Source organism: Geotrypetes seraphini, chromosome 2 (assembly GCF_902459505.1).
Source record: "Geotrypetes seraphini chromosome 2, aGeoSer1.1, whole genome shotgun sequence".
Lineage (NCBI taxonomy): Eukaryota > Metazoa > Chordata > Amphibia > Gymnophiona > Dermophiidae > Geotrypetes > Geotrypetes seraphini.
Window position 1 is genome coordinate 152,765,240 of NC_047085.1, and position 15,557 is coordinate 152,780,796.

At 37.9% G+C, this 15,557-nt stretch overlaps 1 protein-coding gene across 17 annotated transcripts in view; it reads left to right on the forward strand.

Moving 5' to 3' along the window:
* PTPRM (protein tyrosine phosphatase receptor type M) overlaps positions 1-15,010 on the forward strand; it is a 1,237,515-nt gene extending 1,222,505 nt beyond the window's left edge. For all 17 annotated transcript variants that reach the window (XM_033934018.1, XM_033934031.1, XM_033934023.1 and 14 more), the window contains 4 exons: positions 1,499-1,624; positions 8,749-8,912; positions 10,688-10,823; positions 14,106-15,010. In XM_033934018.1, coding sequence (XP_033789909.1) covers positions 1,499-1,624; positions 8,749-8,912; positions 10,688-10,823; positions 14,106-14,159 — 480 coding nt within the window. In that variant the 3' untranslated portion in view covers positions 14,160-15,010. The remainder of the gene's footprint in view (positions 1-1,498; positions 1,625-8,748; positions 8,913-10,687; positions 10,824-14,105) is intronic.
* The last annotated feature ends 547 nt before the right edge of the window (positions 15,011-15,557 follow it).

Here is a 15,557-nt window from a genome sequence, read left to right on the forward strand (position 1 = left end):
TTTGTTTGGGTATGTTGCTTGGCTTTGGGACTTAACTGGATATGTTTGCTAGCTCTTAGGCTAAGGGGATGGAGCATGTACTCAGAAAAGTTTGTGGATTTCTGCAACTCCTGGATTGTGGGTTGGGATTGAACACCTAGCATATGGAATCCTACAGGGATTAACAGAAGATTATCGAAAGTATAAACCTAATCTTCCAGTGTTGAATCCAATACACTACTCGTAATCAATGAAGCTGTCATAACACAGGAGTAATATGTACTGATTTCCGTACCTCTATCACCAAACAAGCAGTCACATTTTCTATCAACTGCAATGCCTTCACCCTAGTATTAGATATACCAAGATATAGTGCATTGAAGTAATTAATAATGTTGACAAGAAAGTAATTTAAAAATAATATTCAAAATTAGTTAAGATGAAACGCATGGTTCTAACAGTATTTTTCACACAGAAAGGGAAAGGGAAAAAGTCCTGGTGAGCCAGACCCTGTGTAATGAAAAGTCTCTATATCTCCAGAAATTATCGACTACAAAAGAGAAATAGTCAAATTATGTGTATTATATATTTCTTGTGTTCCGCATAGAAAGGTTAATCCGCCAAGGTGATGTATACATATTTATAAATAAACAGTTAAAAAAACTGACTACATGTTTAGGCCAAAAAAAGACTGCTCGCTCCCTTGTTTGTAGTAATTTATAACTCTGCATAAATCAGATTGATTTCTAGGAAGAACATAAAGATGATAATGGCATAGGAATGAAACATTATCATGTAGTAAAAAATAAAAAATTCTGCTTCACTTTGCTAGGTAATTTAATGTGACATCAGATTCATTATTATGCTATGGGGTTCATAATCTGTTAGTAAAGCAGGGAAAGCAAAAATGTTGTGATTTCACTTAAAATAGCTGGAGGTAATCTATATTTCTTTTACCTATCATGTGGCACCTGATAGATTTCCTGAACTATAATTGCTTGCACTAGTGAGATAATGTTAAATTGAGTAGCTGGTCAGATTGCAGGTAAATGACAGCTTGTTCAAGGAACTGTAATTCGTTACATTAACAACTTGGCACATTCTCATGCTTCATCAAACCTCACCCATATGTTACAGTATAGCAGATCAGAAAACATTTCTAGATTTCCTTTTGAAGCAGATGTTCAGTGTGTACCCTGCAATGACTTTTGGAAATAAAGATAAAACAAATATGCAGCAGCATCCTATACCATTTGTGCAGCTATTTGTGTTGGTCTCCGTGATCTTAAACATATTTATCATGCCGAATGTACATTAATGTTGCCTCTTTAAGCCCTCAGCATGTGCCATTTGGCATTTACACATAGCTGTTCCCATTAGTGCCTCCTTCCGTGAAATCTCTTTAAAGTTTAATAAGGTGAAGTATCCTGAGGTGGAGGGAAGATTATTTTGGGAATACTGTACAAGACAACATGGGTTTGTGCTTGAAAATAACAAATCTCTGTGGCTTTTGAAACAGCTATGTCCTCAGTACTGGCCGGAAAATGGAGTCCACCGGCATGGTCCTCTTCAGGTGGAGTTTGTATCTGCTGACCTGGAGGAAGATATCATCAGCAGGATATTCAGAATTTACAACGCAGCAAGAGTAAGGATATAATGTTCATTTGTCATTTTATCTTTATTATAAAATACTGTGTGAAGCTTGGCAGTGGTGTGGTGTCAAGGTGGAGAATTCTATGCCAGCACTAATCTTGCTGAAATCATGAAGATTTAACACTTTGATCGGAAGGATCAAGCGGGTAGAAGCCATTTTTGGTCAGCGAGTAACTTTCGTCTGACATTTGCTGAAAATCAGCACTGTTGTTGAATCACCTCCTATATCAAGTATAGAGATGGTCAGGATATGAGTCCCATTTAAGGGACACTCAAAAACAGGGAACATCGAGTCCTGTAGAAATGCACGCCGCACACCTGTTGGCATAAATGACCAGTCGCTGCTCTTCTAAAAGCTGACAGAATTACTAGCTACTGCATTATCATGTACTAATGCCATTACCTGTGAAAATGCCATCAGGGTACTTAAATGTTATTCTGTGATAGCAGATAATAATAAAGATCTTCCCTGCCCTGTGATAGCATGCATAACTTAAATAATACATAAATGCAAAGCGGGCATACACATGGCTGGAGCATGGGTGAGGCTTCCACTTATGCACATAATATACAAAATACTTTCTGCTGCATTTAGGTCCCCGCATTTGGGCCAGATGTATGACTGGTGTAAATATGGGCATGTAAATGCTGGATGCACTGATACTGGGTTGTGCTAATATTCCAAAACAGAACCTAGACACCCTGGTGCTATTATAGATTAGGCTCCTAAAAGCACCTACATGAAGGCACCCAGTTGTCCCCTTGTAGGGTCATGAAATGGTTAACTGTTGTTTAAAATATTGCTCTGGCCTACATAGCTGAAGAAAGTTTACAATCTATTGACTTCATCTGCCTAAAATGTATGTCCTTGCCTTACCACATTGTAAGCTAAATAGATAAGAGTTTGAGCCATGATGTACCCTGCCCTTCTGTACATTTAACATTTAGAACTGTAAGAGTTAGATAAGTGACCTGCTAGTGTGAGCTTAGGACCAATAATAATTGTAGAAAGTTATAGAAGTAACAAATGAAAATTGTAGTTTTTGCATATATGAGTTTGCGAAAAGGGCATAAAAGTCCGTGTATTTCCTGTTTCTGACACTCTAGTAGGCAGGCTATTAACTGCACTAGAGTCCGGTATACCGTAATAAAATCTCTTGTACTTTCTTCACGCCTCTGACTTTGTGTGTCCAAGTGACCTTTCACCCTTAGATTGTAAACTCTCCTAGGTCAGAAAATGCATACCGTTTCCAGTCGGAAAAGACATGAGCCAAATCTGAACCCTTTCCTTATCATACCAGAACTTAGAATTTATCTAAAATACATCCATATTCAGAATTGCATAGTATATCGTCTTTTTCTTTCTGTTGATCTTTACTAGCTAGGTTGAGATTAAAAATTCAAGGGTCAGTATTCAAAGGAACACCTATAATTTTTAAGCAATGACATAGATTAATGTTTGTTTTAAATATAATCAAAATGCATTTTTGGGATTCTGTTAGGTACTTACGATCTGGCTTAGCCACTGCTGAAAGCCGGATACAGGGCTATATGGACCATTGGTGTGCTCCAGCATGGCTAATTCTTATGTTCTTATGAATTTCATCCATAGTCCACACTAACTCCCATCCCTATACTCCTAACATCAAAATATGTGTTGTCATGAAATGATGTGTACTTTTATGTCCATCAGTATTTTATAAGTGGACATTTACGCATGTATGTGGCCACTTATGTGCAACAATAACTTTATAAAATTACCTCCTAAATGTCTGCTGGCATAGTGGTTAGAGCTTCAGCCTCAGCATCCTGAGGTTGGGGGTTCAAACCTCGTGCTGCTCTCTGTGACCCTTAATCCTCCACTGCCCTAGGTACATTAAATAGACTGTGAGCCCACCAGGACAGATTGGGGAAATGCTTGAAGTATGTATGTAAACCGCTTTGAGTGTGGTTGTAAAAACTACAAAAAGGCGGGATACAAGTCAAAATTTATACAGATCGTGCTGCTGAAATTCACTCTAATTTCTTAAGCACTATCAGGGCAATTCTGTAAACTGGCACCTGTTAGACACCAAATACGCACCTAATTTATTCATAGAATATTGTCATTTTATATTTTCCTCTGAGCAACGTATGTTTTTTCTGCGTTTTTATGATGTATGGAAAATTTGTAAGCCGCCTTGGATAAAGGCAGAATAAAAATGTTTTAAATACATAAAATAAATAAATAGTAGGTAGCTAGCACTTACACATGTCAAAGGCACAAATAATTTACATTTATGTACATGCTAGGCAATATTCTATACAGTATGTGCCAAAGTCATTTAGCACATAACTGCAAGGGGATGTATATGTGGTTGAAGAATGGACAGGCATTGGGCATGTCACCAAGCGATACACGCAACTTATAGATTATTGTCAGTTGTGTATGTAGCAAGCATGGCATATAGTACTTAAGGTGCTCCAATTTGTGTCACCCATTGATCTGCCATAAGTGCATGTTCCTAAATTTTGGCACACCAACATGGCTTTGTGCTAGTATTCAATAACAGCTTAAGCATGTCCTGAAACCGCTCTAAAATTGGTGCTAAGTGTGCCCCATTGTGGTGCCTACATCTTGATGCCAAGTTATAGAATTGCCACCATATATATAGTGATGCCTAGGCCAAATTAGAGAAGATAATGAGCAATGGTAGCAACTATACTTATAAAGTAATTCTATAAGCGGTGCCTGTATTTAGATGTCAGGAAAGCCCCTATATGAAACCAATTCTATAAAAAAAAGTCAGTGTCCGAAAGTAGCGTAAACTAATGTTTCTTAACTCAGTTCTGGAGTACTATTTTGCCAGTCAGGTTTCCAGGATAGCCACAATGAATATGCATGAAAGAAATTTGCATATAATGGAGGCAGTGTATGGAAATCAAGTTTATGCATATTCATCGTAGAAACCTGCAAACCTGACTGGCAAGGTGGTACTCCAGGATCGAGTTGAGAAACACTGGCATAAGCAAAAAATGAAATTACCACTGAAAGGTGGCTGGAAAACGACCACAAATGCTTGCAGTCTAGCTGGAATGGTGTTCGGCGGCCTTCACATAGGGCAGAAGAGGAGCAGGATGAGCTGGAGTGGTTGGAGCCAAGCCCGATCAGTGTCCTTGGAAAGCAGGCCAGGCCGAGGAAGGAGGGACAAAATGGAGGACTCCTTCCTCCTTTCTCTGCCTGGAGATGCAGAGAATGGTACAGTTTAGGGGGTGAAGAACTTTTGTGAACGAAAGAGGTGCAGGACTTGGATGTGATAGTATGTGATGATCTTAAGGTGGCCAAACATGTTGAAAAGGCAATGGCGAAAGCTAAAAAGATGCTAGTGTACAAAGGGAGAGGTATGGCCAGTAAGAAAAAAGTATTGATGCCCCTGTTTATGAAGCTGATGAGACTTCATTTAAAATGTTGTGTACAATTCTGGAGACTCGTCTTCAAAAAGATATAAAAAGGATGGAGTCAGTCCAGAGGAATGCTACTAAAATGGTTGATGGTCTTCGTAATTCTCAAAATGTATACTTTGGAGGAAAGGCAGGAGAGGGAAGATATGATAAAGACATTTAAATCAATATTTTCCAAAAAATGTCACTCACCAGCAGTGGACTTAATTCCTCAGATACCCCATTTAGTAAAAAAAGGTGGAGAAAAAGCCTCAAGTGATATTTCACATAGCAATCATTGATGATTTGGAAGCTAGCGTTGTTTTTATCATCGGCAAAAAACTCACACCCAAAATAGAATGTCGGGATCAAAAGAAGTAGAAACCCACTACTGTGCATAGTAGAAATTTAATTTTATAATTTTTCTTTTTTTTTTTTCTCATTTCAATTTATATGATTATTCATTTCATTTCCCCAGCAATTGGGGAGAAAAATTAAAAAGATCTGGCCTATGTTGCAAGAGAAAAAAATCTTTTCAGGATCTTGACTGTACCATAGCATTTTCTAGGAACCGTAACCTGCAAGATAAGTTATGTAAAAATGATGTATGGACATCACCCAAGGTTGAGGTGGTGGGTCATTTTAAATGTGGCAAATGTGCTGCTTGTGAACACATGGTAGAAGGTGCCACTGTTTATCTTCCTGGGCAAGCCCCGATTCCTCTAAGATTTTTGACAACTTGTGAAACCAAGGAGGTGATTTATGGACTTATCTGCCCTTGTGGACTTACTTATATAGGTCAGACTTCAAGAAATTTTAAAACGAGGATATTTGAACATTGGTCTAACATCTCAAACAAAAAAGAAGTTGACGTCCTTACTAAGCATTGTGTTCAGAGTTTAAGCATCTGTTTTCAGAGTTTAAATGTGTTGTGTTAGATCATATTCCCTCTACTGGTAGAAGGAGAAATATTAGATGTAAACTCCATCAGTGTGAACAATGCTGGATTTACTATCAGAACACTATTTGGCCACTGGGTCTTAATCAAAAGATTGCGTGGTGTGCTTTTTTTTTTATCTATGTTTTTTTCTTTTTTTTCAGTTTTTCTGTAGTTTTGCCTGTTCTTGGTTACACTTTTTTCTTGTATACATTTTTTGCATTTTTCTTTTTTGATTTTATGCCTCTGGTGGACTTATGACATCATCCTGGAAGTGTGGTCCCCGGAAGTTTAGGCGGTGCTCTCTATTTCTACGTTGAGCCGTTCTGTGCCGTTGTGCACATTAAAGCTTGAGTATTGTGTGATCAAGTGTTGCCCAGATGAAAGCTGGTCGTATAAGTTGAATCCCTGAAGAAATCATCGGACTGTTGGTGAAACAAGATCTTGTAGGAGGAATGCTGGGCCTGTCGCCGCTGATTGTGCTGTTACCCTGATCGCCATTGAAAACAAAGTTCTTATCTTCTGTGAAGGTGGTTCTGTTTGCAGCAAAGTTCTGGCACCAGAGCTAAGTTTTTCTTTTTCCTTCTTTCATCTGTTGTTGTTTATATATGCCTTTAAAAAAAAAAATGGGCTTTTTTGAAAAAATTAAATAAATAACCATAAAAATTGAAATGAAAATAAACAAATGAAAAATTATAAAATTAAATTTCAACTGTGCACAATAGTGGGTGTTCTACTTCTTTTGATCCCGACATTCTATTTTGGGTATGAGTTTTTTGCCGATGATAAAAACAACACTAGCTTACAAATCATCAATGATTGCTATGTGAAATATCACTTGAGGCTTTTTCTTCACCTTTTTTACTAAATGGGGGATCTGAGGAATTAAGTCCACTGCTGGTGAGTGACATTTTTTGGAAACTATTGATTTTATTGTCACTACAATTTATTTATTGAAAGACATTTAAATACCTACATGGCATAAATGCACATGAGGTGAGTCTCTTTCATTTGAAATAAAGCTCTGGAATGAGAGAGTATAGGATGAAGTTAAGAAGTGATAGGCTCAGGAGTAATCTAAGGAAATACATTTTTTTTTACGGAAAGGGGATAGATGTTGTTGAATAGTCTCCCAATAGAGGTGGTGGAGACAAAAACTGTATTTGAATTCAAGAAAGCATGGAACAGACACATAGAATCTCTTAAGGAGAGGTGTTGTTAGTGGAAGCTGTGGATGGGCAGACTGGATGGGTCATTTGGCCTTTATCTATCATGTTTCTGTGATACCAAGATTTGTAACAGAGTGGACACCCTGGAGAGAGTAGAAAGAATGATCTAATGTCTGATAAAATTCAATGCAAAGAAGTACAATGTTGCATTTGGAGAGTAAAAATCCAAGGGAGACATATGTGCTTGGAGGTAAGAGGGTGATTTGCACTGATGGGGAGAGGAACCTTGGGTTGATGGTGTCTGAAGATCTAAAGGAGATGACACAGTGTGACAAGGAGGTGGCTGTAGCTGGAAGAATGCTAAGCTGTGTATAGAGAGAAGCATAAACAGCAGAAAAATGGAGGTGGTGAGGCCCTACATGGAGTATTGTGTTCAGTTTTGGAGGCCGTGTCTGGCTAAGGACGTAAAAAGATGAAGTGATCCAGAGGAAGACAATGAAAATGGTATAGAGTATGCACCAGAAGATATACAAGAAGGGAATGGAAGACCTGAATATGTATACTCTAGAGGAGAGGAGGGACAGGGGAGATAGGATACAGATGTTTAAATACATGAAAGGTATTAATATAGAAAAAAATATTTTCCAGAGAAGTGAAAATGTTAAAAACCAGAGGACATGAATTGAGGTTCCAGTGTGATAGACTTAGGAGTAATGTAAGGAAATTCTTTTTCACAGAGAGAGTGGTGGATGCCTGGAATGCCCTCCTGAGGCAGGTGGTAGAGATGAAGACAGTGGTGGAATTCAAAAAGTGTAGGATGAACACAAAGGATCTCTAAGTATAAAATGAACTATGGCCAGTTGCGCACAGACTTGCACAGTCAGTGTCTCATATATAGCAATTAAGTTTAGAATGTGTTGGGGAGAGCTTTGAAGGAAATTGCAGTAATTTGGAATGTGAGGATATCTAGGTGAAATCATTGTCTAGTTTGTAATGAACAATTTGGAAGGCATCACTGGACTCTTTTGGTATAGCATTGATATGAAAGCTTATAGTAGATTTGAAAGCACATTATATGTTGAGCATTTAATAAATATTTAATGAGATATATTACAGGTTGGAGGGAGGTTTTTTGACCAATGACTATAGTCAGCCTTTAAGTGGCCAAGCTTAAAGGTGTTTGGACCCAAGACATCTGAGGTCTTTGTCCTCCCTTGAGTAATGATCTACTTAGCCTTTTGATATATTAGTTGTAAGATAAATTTATATAAAATCTAGGAAAAATTTGTTTTGAACATCATTTTGGTTTTGTTTGGCCACTATATCCTTACCAGCATTACACACATAGCACTGCTAAAATATGTATTTTATAAACACAGCCACCTGTGTTTAAACTAAAAAAAAATAAAATAAAATAAAGCTGGCCTTTGTATTTTGGATAAAATAGCAATTTATACAATTTTTGTGTTGGTCTACCCATTTAATAAGTCTTTATTATTCAGACTCGCTGCAGTGGAACGTGTGGCTTGGGTATCTTATCACGTATGCATTATGACATAACTGATTGCTTATCTGTTTGGATTTCCACAGCCTCAGGATGGATATCGGATGGTGCAGCAATTCCAGTTCCTTGGCTGGCCCATGTACAGAGACACTCCGGTGTCGAAGTGTTCCTTCCTTAAGCTCATACGCCAGGTAGAGAAGTGGCAGGAAGAGTACAATGGAGGTGAAGGGCGCACTGTTGTACATTGCCTGTAAGTACCACAGATGAAGGGGAAGAGAAAAAAAAGTGTCTTCCAGTATTGACTGCAGATCTTTACATGCATTAAACATTTAGCACTGCAAATGCTGAGAATTGGGAGGCAGTATTAAGAAAGAGAGCTTATCAGTCAGCAAAAGGATATTGCACAAAATATATCCAGTGTAATGTGCTTAAAAGAGGGTACATTGAGAAAGCCCTTATCTGAGAATGCAGAACTCATGTTGGTTTATATACTTTTAAAGTAGTAGTTAGGCATGGGCAGAGCCGATGTAAATACAAATGTCTAAATCACAGAGCTATTGCATATATGTTATTCCTGTAACTATAAATCCTACACCCCTCTCTCAAATACACCCTGTATAGAATAGTGCTTACAGTAGGTAAGGAAATAAAAAGGCAGCTGGACTACTAGATCCAGCATGGAACAGAAGATAAGAAGCGGACCATATGAAGAAAATGTTTTTTTTTAAATTAAATCTCCTAGGAGACGGTGCCCAGCGTGGCCGCGTTTTACCAACAAGGCTGTGTCAGGGGCATAGAAATGATCCTGGATTATCAATTTCAGTGAACCCCAGGTCATTTATATGCCCCTGATGCAGCCTTGTTGGCAAAACACAGCCACGTTGGGCACGGTTTCCTGGAAGAATTAATTTAAAAAAAACATTTCTAGAATAATGTTTAGGCTTTATTTTGACATTTATGTATCTGTGCATATATATTCCATTATTCCAATAATTTATGCATGTAATAAGCACATACATGTTCACATCTATTGTATACGATTATGCCTATAGAGGGGAATTCAATAATGGAATAAAGCAGCACTAAGCACAATTCTATAAAGAGCATGCTCCCTTTATAGAATTGTGCTTAGTGCCTATTCCCTGGCATAAATACTGGTGCAAATAAACATGAACAGGGAAGAAATCTTGCCTCGGTATATAGTAAATAAACAAAGAGAGGCAAGCGAGATGTCATAAAACCGCCATAGGGTATATTTATTAATATAAAAGTCCTAGTATGGTTACTTGATCAAACCACAAGACAAAAGTCCCGATTAAGATCCCAGTTTCGGCTATCTGGAATGCCTTCTTCAGGGGACTAATCGAGTAAACTGCATGATGTGCCATCTGCATCCAGCAAGCATATCTGTAACCAAACCAATTTAGTTGCGCTGAAGCAGTATTCTAATTTTTTTTAACATCCCTGACATGCTCGTGGCCCTCCCTTGGCTATGCTCCCTTTCAGTTATGCACAATTAGAGTTACACACCATGCCTTGAAGAATAGTGCAAAGCTAGATGTGTGCACAGATATTAATGTGTATCAATTAACTTCAGAAATTGTTAGCACCCAATTATGTACATTAATTGGTTCATTATCCAATTAATTTGCATGTGCATCAGGAGGCAAACAAATCTAGGCCCCAGATATAGAATCCAAGGGATAATGCTGAATGCCATATATAGTCTACACATCCACAGACCATTCACATGAAACAATCACAATACTATTATATAGATAGTGAAGTTAACTAAATGCATTGTGATGATGGTAAATGTTAATGGTATTATTGTATGAAATTTTGTGGCCCTTGCAGCCTCTGCACTGCTTAGGACAATCCTGAAAGCCCTGAGTAATTTATTGCCTTCACAAGCACTTCTGCAGCTCTCCCAGCATTTGTTGGGTTTGGGGTTTGGTTTTGTTTTTTGTAAGAAAAGATTACATGAGCTGCAAAGTAAGCAAGCCTGTATTTTCTTTACTGCAGGAATGGAGGCGGCCGCAGTGGGACTTTTTGTGCAATCAGTATCATTTGTGAAATGCTCCGGCACCAGAGAGCAGTTGATGTATTCCATGCTGTGAAAACACTGAGGAACAATAAACCAAACATGGTGGACCTTCTGGTATGAGCTTTGGAAGCATGCTACTAAAACAAAAAAAAGGGGGTTATGGTCACAGATTTAAAAAAATAAATAAATAAAACTAACAAACACATCTTGTGATTTGCAATAGAAGTAATTCTCTGAATGAGCAAATTGTATTCTAGACATAATACTAGCATTTTATTTAAATAAATATTTTTCTCTCCTTATTTTTCCCTCCTAGTACTACATTATTCCAGCTTCTGGCATCATTTGACTTTCCCTGTAAAATCAGAGGGCTCTGGCTGAAGCTCCTCAGATTGAGGCACTTACAGTCAATCTCTGGCCAGAAATTGGATACAGTTTTGGTTTTCACAACCTAACATGATTCAGACCAACTCCATAGAATATGGCCTGTAGAGAATATTCATTTTCTGTGAAGCCAGAAAGCAGCACCCCTGCCCCTTCTTCATACTCATACTTTAATGGGGTTCTGACTAAACAAAATTGGGTGTTTTTCTTCATACGTCCCTTTATTACTTCCTCTGTTGTTGTCTTAGATAACAGTAGCTAAAAGTCACAAATGTAATTTATTCAAGATTAAACTCCGTACTCTTGGAGCCAGAGATTGAATATATGTAAACCAAATGCTTAATAGTAAAATCTGCCTCTTTAGCTTCCCATAACATGAAGATATGCAGCTGGTTTCATTATTGCCAAAATGAGTGGCTAACTGGATGCATCCATTGCTGGATAACACATTTTTTCCACCAAAAACATCTTCCAAGCAAATAGCTTATGTCCCTTACCTATTATACCTAAACCTCCTCCCACTGTCCACTACCACTGTCTCAAAAGTAGCCTTTCAATTATTTTAAGTCAGAATTATATACTGTATTATGTGTGCATGAACAAATGTACAATATACGAATCATTATGAAGCTCTCCTTTCCAGCCTCCTCCTCCTCAGTGGTCCTCTTATGTTTGCTTTATTTTCATATGAAGGTGTATTAAGTTTGATAATCAACAATCATTCATATATCACAGCAGTTTGCAATCTTAATACAATACTCTAGGAAGGCCCACATAGCTCAAAGGAACAGTCAGGCCTAGACAGCAGAGGAACAGGAAGCAGCCTGACGTACAGTTGGGCAGCTCCTCCTCGTGCTGTGATGAAGGGTGAGTGTACAGGGAAGGAGGGGGGACTGGAAATAGAGGTAAATGAGATACGTGAGGGGGGGATGAAAAAAAGGTGACTGGTGAATGTGTCTGTGCAGGGAGGGGGCTGGAATAAAGATGGATGGAATGAGTGAGAGGCCTGGAGCATGGGGGGGGGGGGGGGCGCTGTGAGAAAAAAAAAGGTGGATGAGGCATGTGAGGGACTTGGAAATAGGTGGCTGGTGTGTGGTGTGTGTACTCCAGGACCAAGTTGAGAAACACTGCTCTAATATATGTAGTAATAATTACATGTTGAATGTACAGCGCTGCATATGCTTTTCAGCACTATAGAAATGATTAGTAGTAGTAGTACTGTCCCAGTGAAGTACAGTATATAGTTTATTTATTTATTGGGATTTATTAACTGCTTTTTCATGAAGAGATTTACCCAAAGCAGTTTGCAATACACTGAATAGAAATCAGGTACTCTTTCCCTATCTGTCCCAGCAAGCTCACACGGGTAATGGAAGATTAGGTGACTTGCCCAGAATCAAAGGGAGCAGGCTGGGATCAAACTTGCCACCTCAGGGTGCTGAGACAGCAGCTCTAACCACTTGACCACTTTTCTCCCCTGTCAATGGATGGAACATTTTTTCATTTCATTTGCATTCTGAAATAGGTGCCGTATCCTTCTATCGCAGAGCAGTGGGATCTCGGCATGGATGAACATTCTAAAGAAACTCAAAACCTGTAGTAATTATTATTAAAATATGCTGCACACTACAGTGATTTTGAAATTGTTCTAAGTCATATCCATTTTTCATGCTAGAAATGGTCATAGCGTCAGCATGCAATTATATATATTTTTTTTAATGCACAACACATATTGTACACTCATTACATGGGGGGGGGGGGCTCTTTGGAGGTGCGAGAGGTTAGAATGCTGAAAATGTAAATTTGCAACTGTTCTCCCATTCTCAAGAAAATAATCTGCATGTATTAGCAGGTGACATTGATTATACAGCTTGACCTCCAAGCAAAGTAATGGAAGTTATTAATGGTACAAATGCACATAACCAGACATGCTAATGATTAATGAGAGAGGTATTTTTAATCAGCTTATTTTGGGAAATTTACCAGCCTTTTTCTTTCCTCTTCTTTCATTTGCACGCACATGTTTTATCACAGGAGAATAGCCCTCCTTGCCCAGTCTTTTCTCTTTTGACAGTCCAGATGTTGCACATCTCACACCGAAGGAGATAAAGATTATCCCATATAACAGTTTCCTGGGCCAGCCCAGGCTAATGCTTGTTGAAAGGAAGGAATTCACTAAAGCAGTGAATAGTGTTTTCTGGCTCTAATGCTGAGCTGTCCGTAGGAGATATTGTAGGTACCTATTGTCATACTCAACCCTCCCATCAATCTGAATAGAGGAAAACAAATCAAAAACAAAACAACTAGGCACAAATATGCAGTTTCAAAATTGACAAAGAGCAGAGTGTGTTGGGTCTTCAAAGGCTACCTAAAACTCATATGAGATAAAAATAGAACAGCTAGGGAACTAAATACATCAAACATAGCACATCTACCTCCAAATGTTAATGTGGTCTATGATGTCCACAAACACACCTGCACCAAACGTTGATAGAGTATAAATCAAAAGAAACAGCAGGATTTCCTAGGTTGGAAAAAATGGTTCATTCCAGACCAGCTCCTGAAAGACTGTTCTGTAAATTGAATACTATAATTCTTATTGTTAAAATATACCTGGACTTCTCATACTAAAGAGTACTATAAACAACTTTTCTGCATAAATCGAAAAAGCTAGAAATCACCTCTCATTTTTATTTTTAGGGATGTTTTTTCCAAGTGATAACACTACAGGGGAGGCTCCATCCATGACTTTCTATTTCTGTCTTAGACACAAAAATGAATATCCCCACACATACACTTGTTTCACCTTCAGATTCACTGTGATAGTCTGTGAGGTCTCCAGAACAAGTCTAGGAAAAACCCACCTCACAAATCCTTTCAGTATATTAAATCAGGATTTATTTATATCTTAAATTTTGAATGTTCTATTTATAGTATTTATTTTTTTGTGTGTTTTTTTTTCTTTTCTTTTCCTTTCTCCCTCCCTCCTCCCCTCCCCTATCCTCCAACCAGGATGAGTATAAATTCTGCTATGAAGTGGCCTTGGAGTATTTGAATTCTGGCTGATGGAAACAAATCTCACCTAAACATAAATTTTTTTTAAAAACATGCATTTGCCTCCATCATGAACAGAGCAAATTTGTCCTGTCTTTTCTGTGTATTAAAGATGAAGACTCCTCCTTGTTACACTTGATTTGCTTTGTGTAACTGGCTTTTAAGAGTCCCCAAAGGTGTTCACAGAAATGCTTTGCACTGCCCATTTTCCACTGGAATGCTGCCCAGCACGCAGACGTCATCTCTGGTTACTGGATTTTGCTTTTACACATAACTGTGGACTTTGTTGGAGCAGCATAATCAGCTGGCAAGTGAAGGAGCACAATTGTTAGTCTTATGAAGGAATTTGTACTTTTATATTATGTTTGGTTGACTGTAATCTTTTGTTTATTGTCACTGCCTACATGTACATTTTTTTTTTTGATCTGTGGAGAATGCAATCTAATAGTATGATAATACAGAATTTTTAGCTATGTTTGTATTTTTTAACATTTGCATAACAAAATATAATATATAACTCATCTGGACTAATGAACTAAACTGTTGAGCATTGCTTTTTTGTTGGAACTGTAGTTTCTGTCAGATTTGTATCACTGCGAAAGGATAAACTTGATAGAAAAAATGATTTATGAAATGAAGAATACACAATGATAAAAGTAATATATCCAAAGCTTTCTCATTTGTTTATATTGTAAATATTTTCCAGTCTCATCGAATTATTTATTCATTAAAGGAAGCGCTGTGGAGTACGAGTGACAATCATTTTTGTTAAGTCCTGGAAATGCTTGCTGTATATCATATTGTAAACATTTGTTTATCTTGTACGGCTCCGCTATCAATAAACAATTACATAAGTGGTAAAACTGTTTAATTTCTGTTGTACCAAGACAAGAGAATCAGTTAACTGTAGGGGATATGGAATGACAAAAACGAAAAAGGAAACAAAAAACAAAATGAAAATACCTTTAAACCTCGAAGGTGCTCAGAACCAATAAATGGTAAGAAAGTGACCAAACCGGGGCAACAACCCCTGTAAGGACTTTCAAAGAGTCTATCATTGCACCATCCTCAAACGGTAGAAAGGTATTTAAATTTTGGTGAATGTCTTTTGGTACTATTTTTCTTCTTTTTTTTCTATTAAATGTCCATTTAAAATGTCCAGTGCTTAAGTGAAAACTATGATCCTGAGAATAGGCAAAACTTAACTGTGAGTGTTTAGGAAGCCAACTTGCTACAGCAGGTACAGGTGGGTCCTAAAGCGTTTCGCCGACAGGCTTCTTCAGAGAACCCCATGCTGGATGGAACATCAAGTTCAACAACTTCCTGAATCTTCACTTCTAAACCGATTGCATTTCCTGGGCTAGATTCAGTAAATTGTGCCCAAAGTTAGATATCAGAAAAAAAAAATTG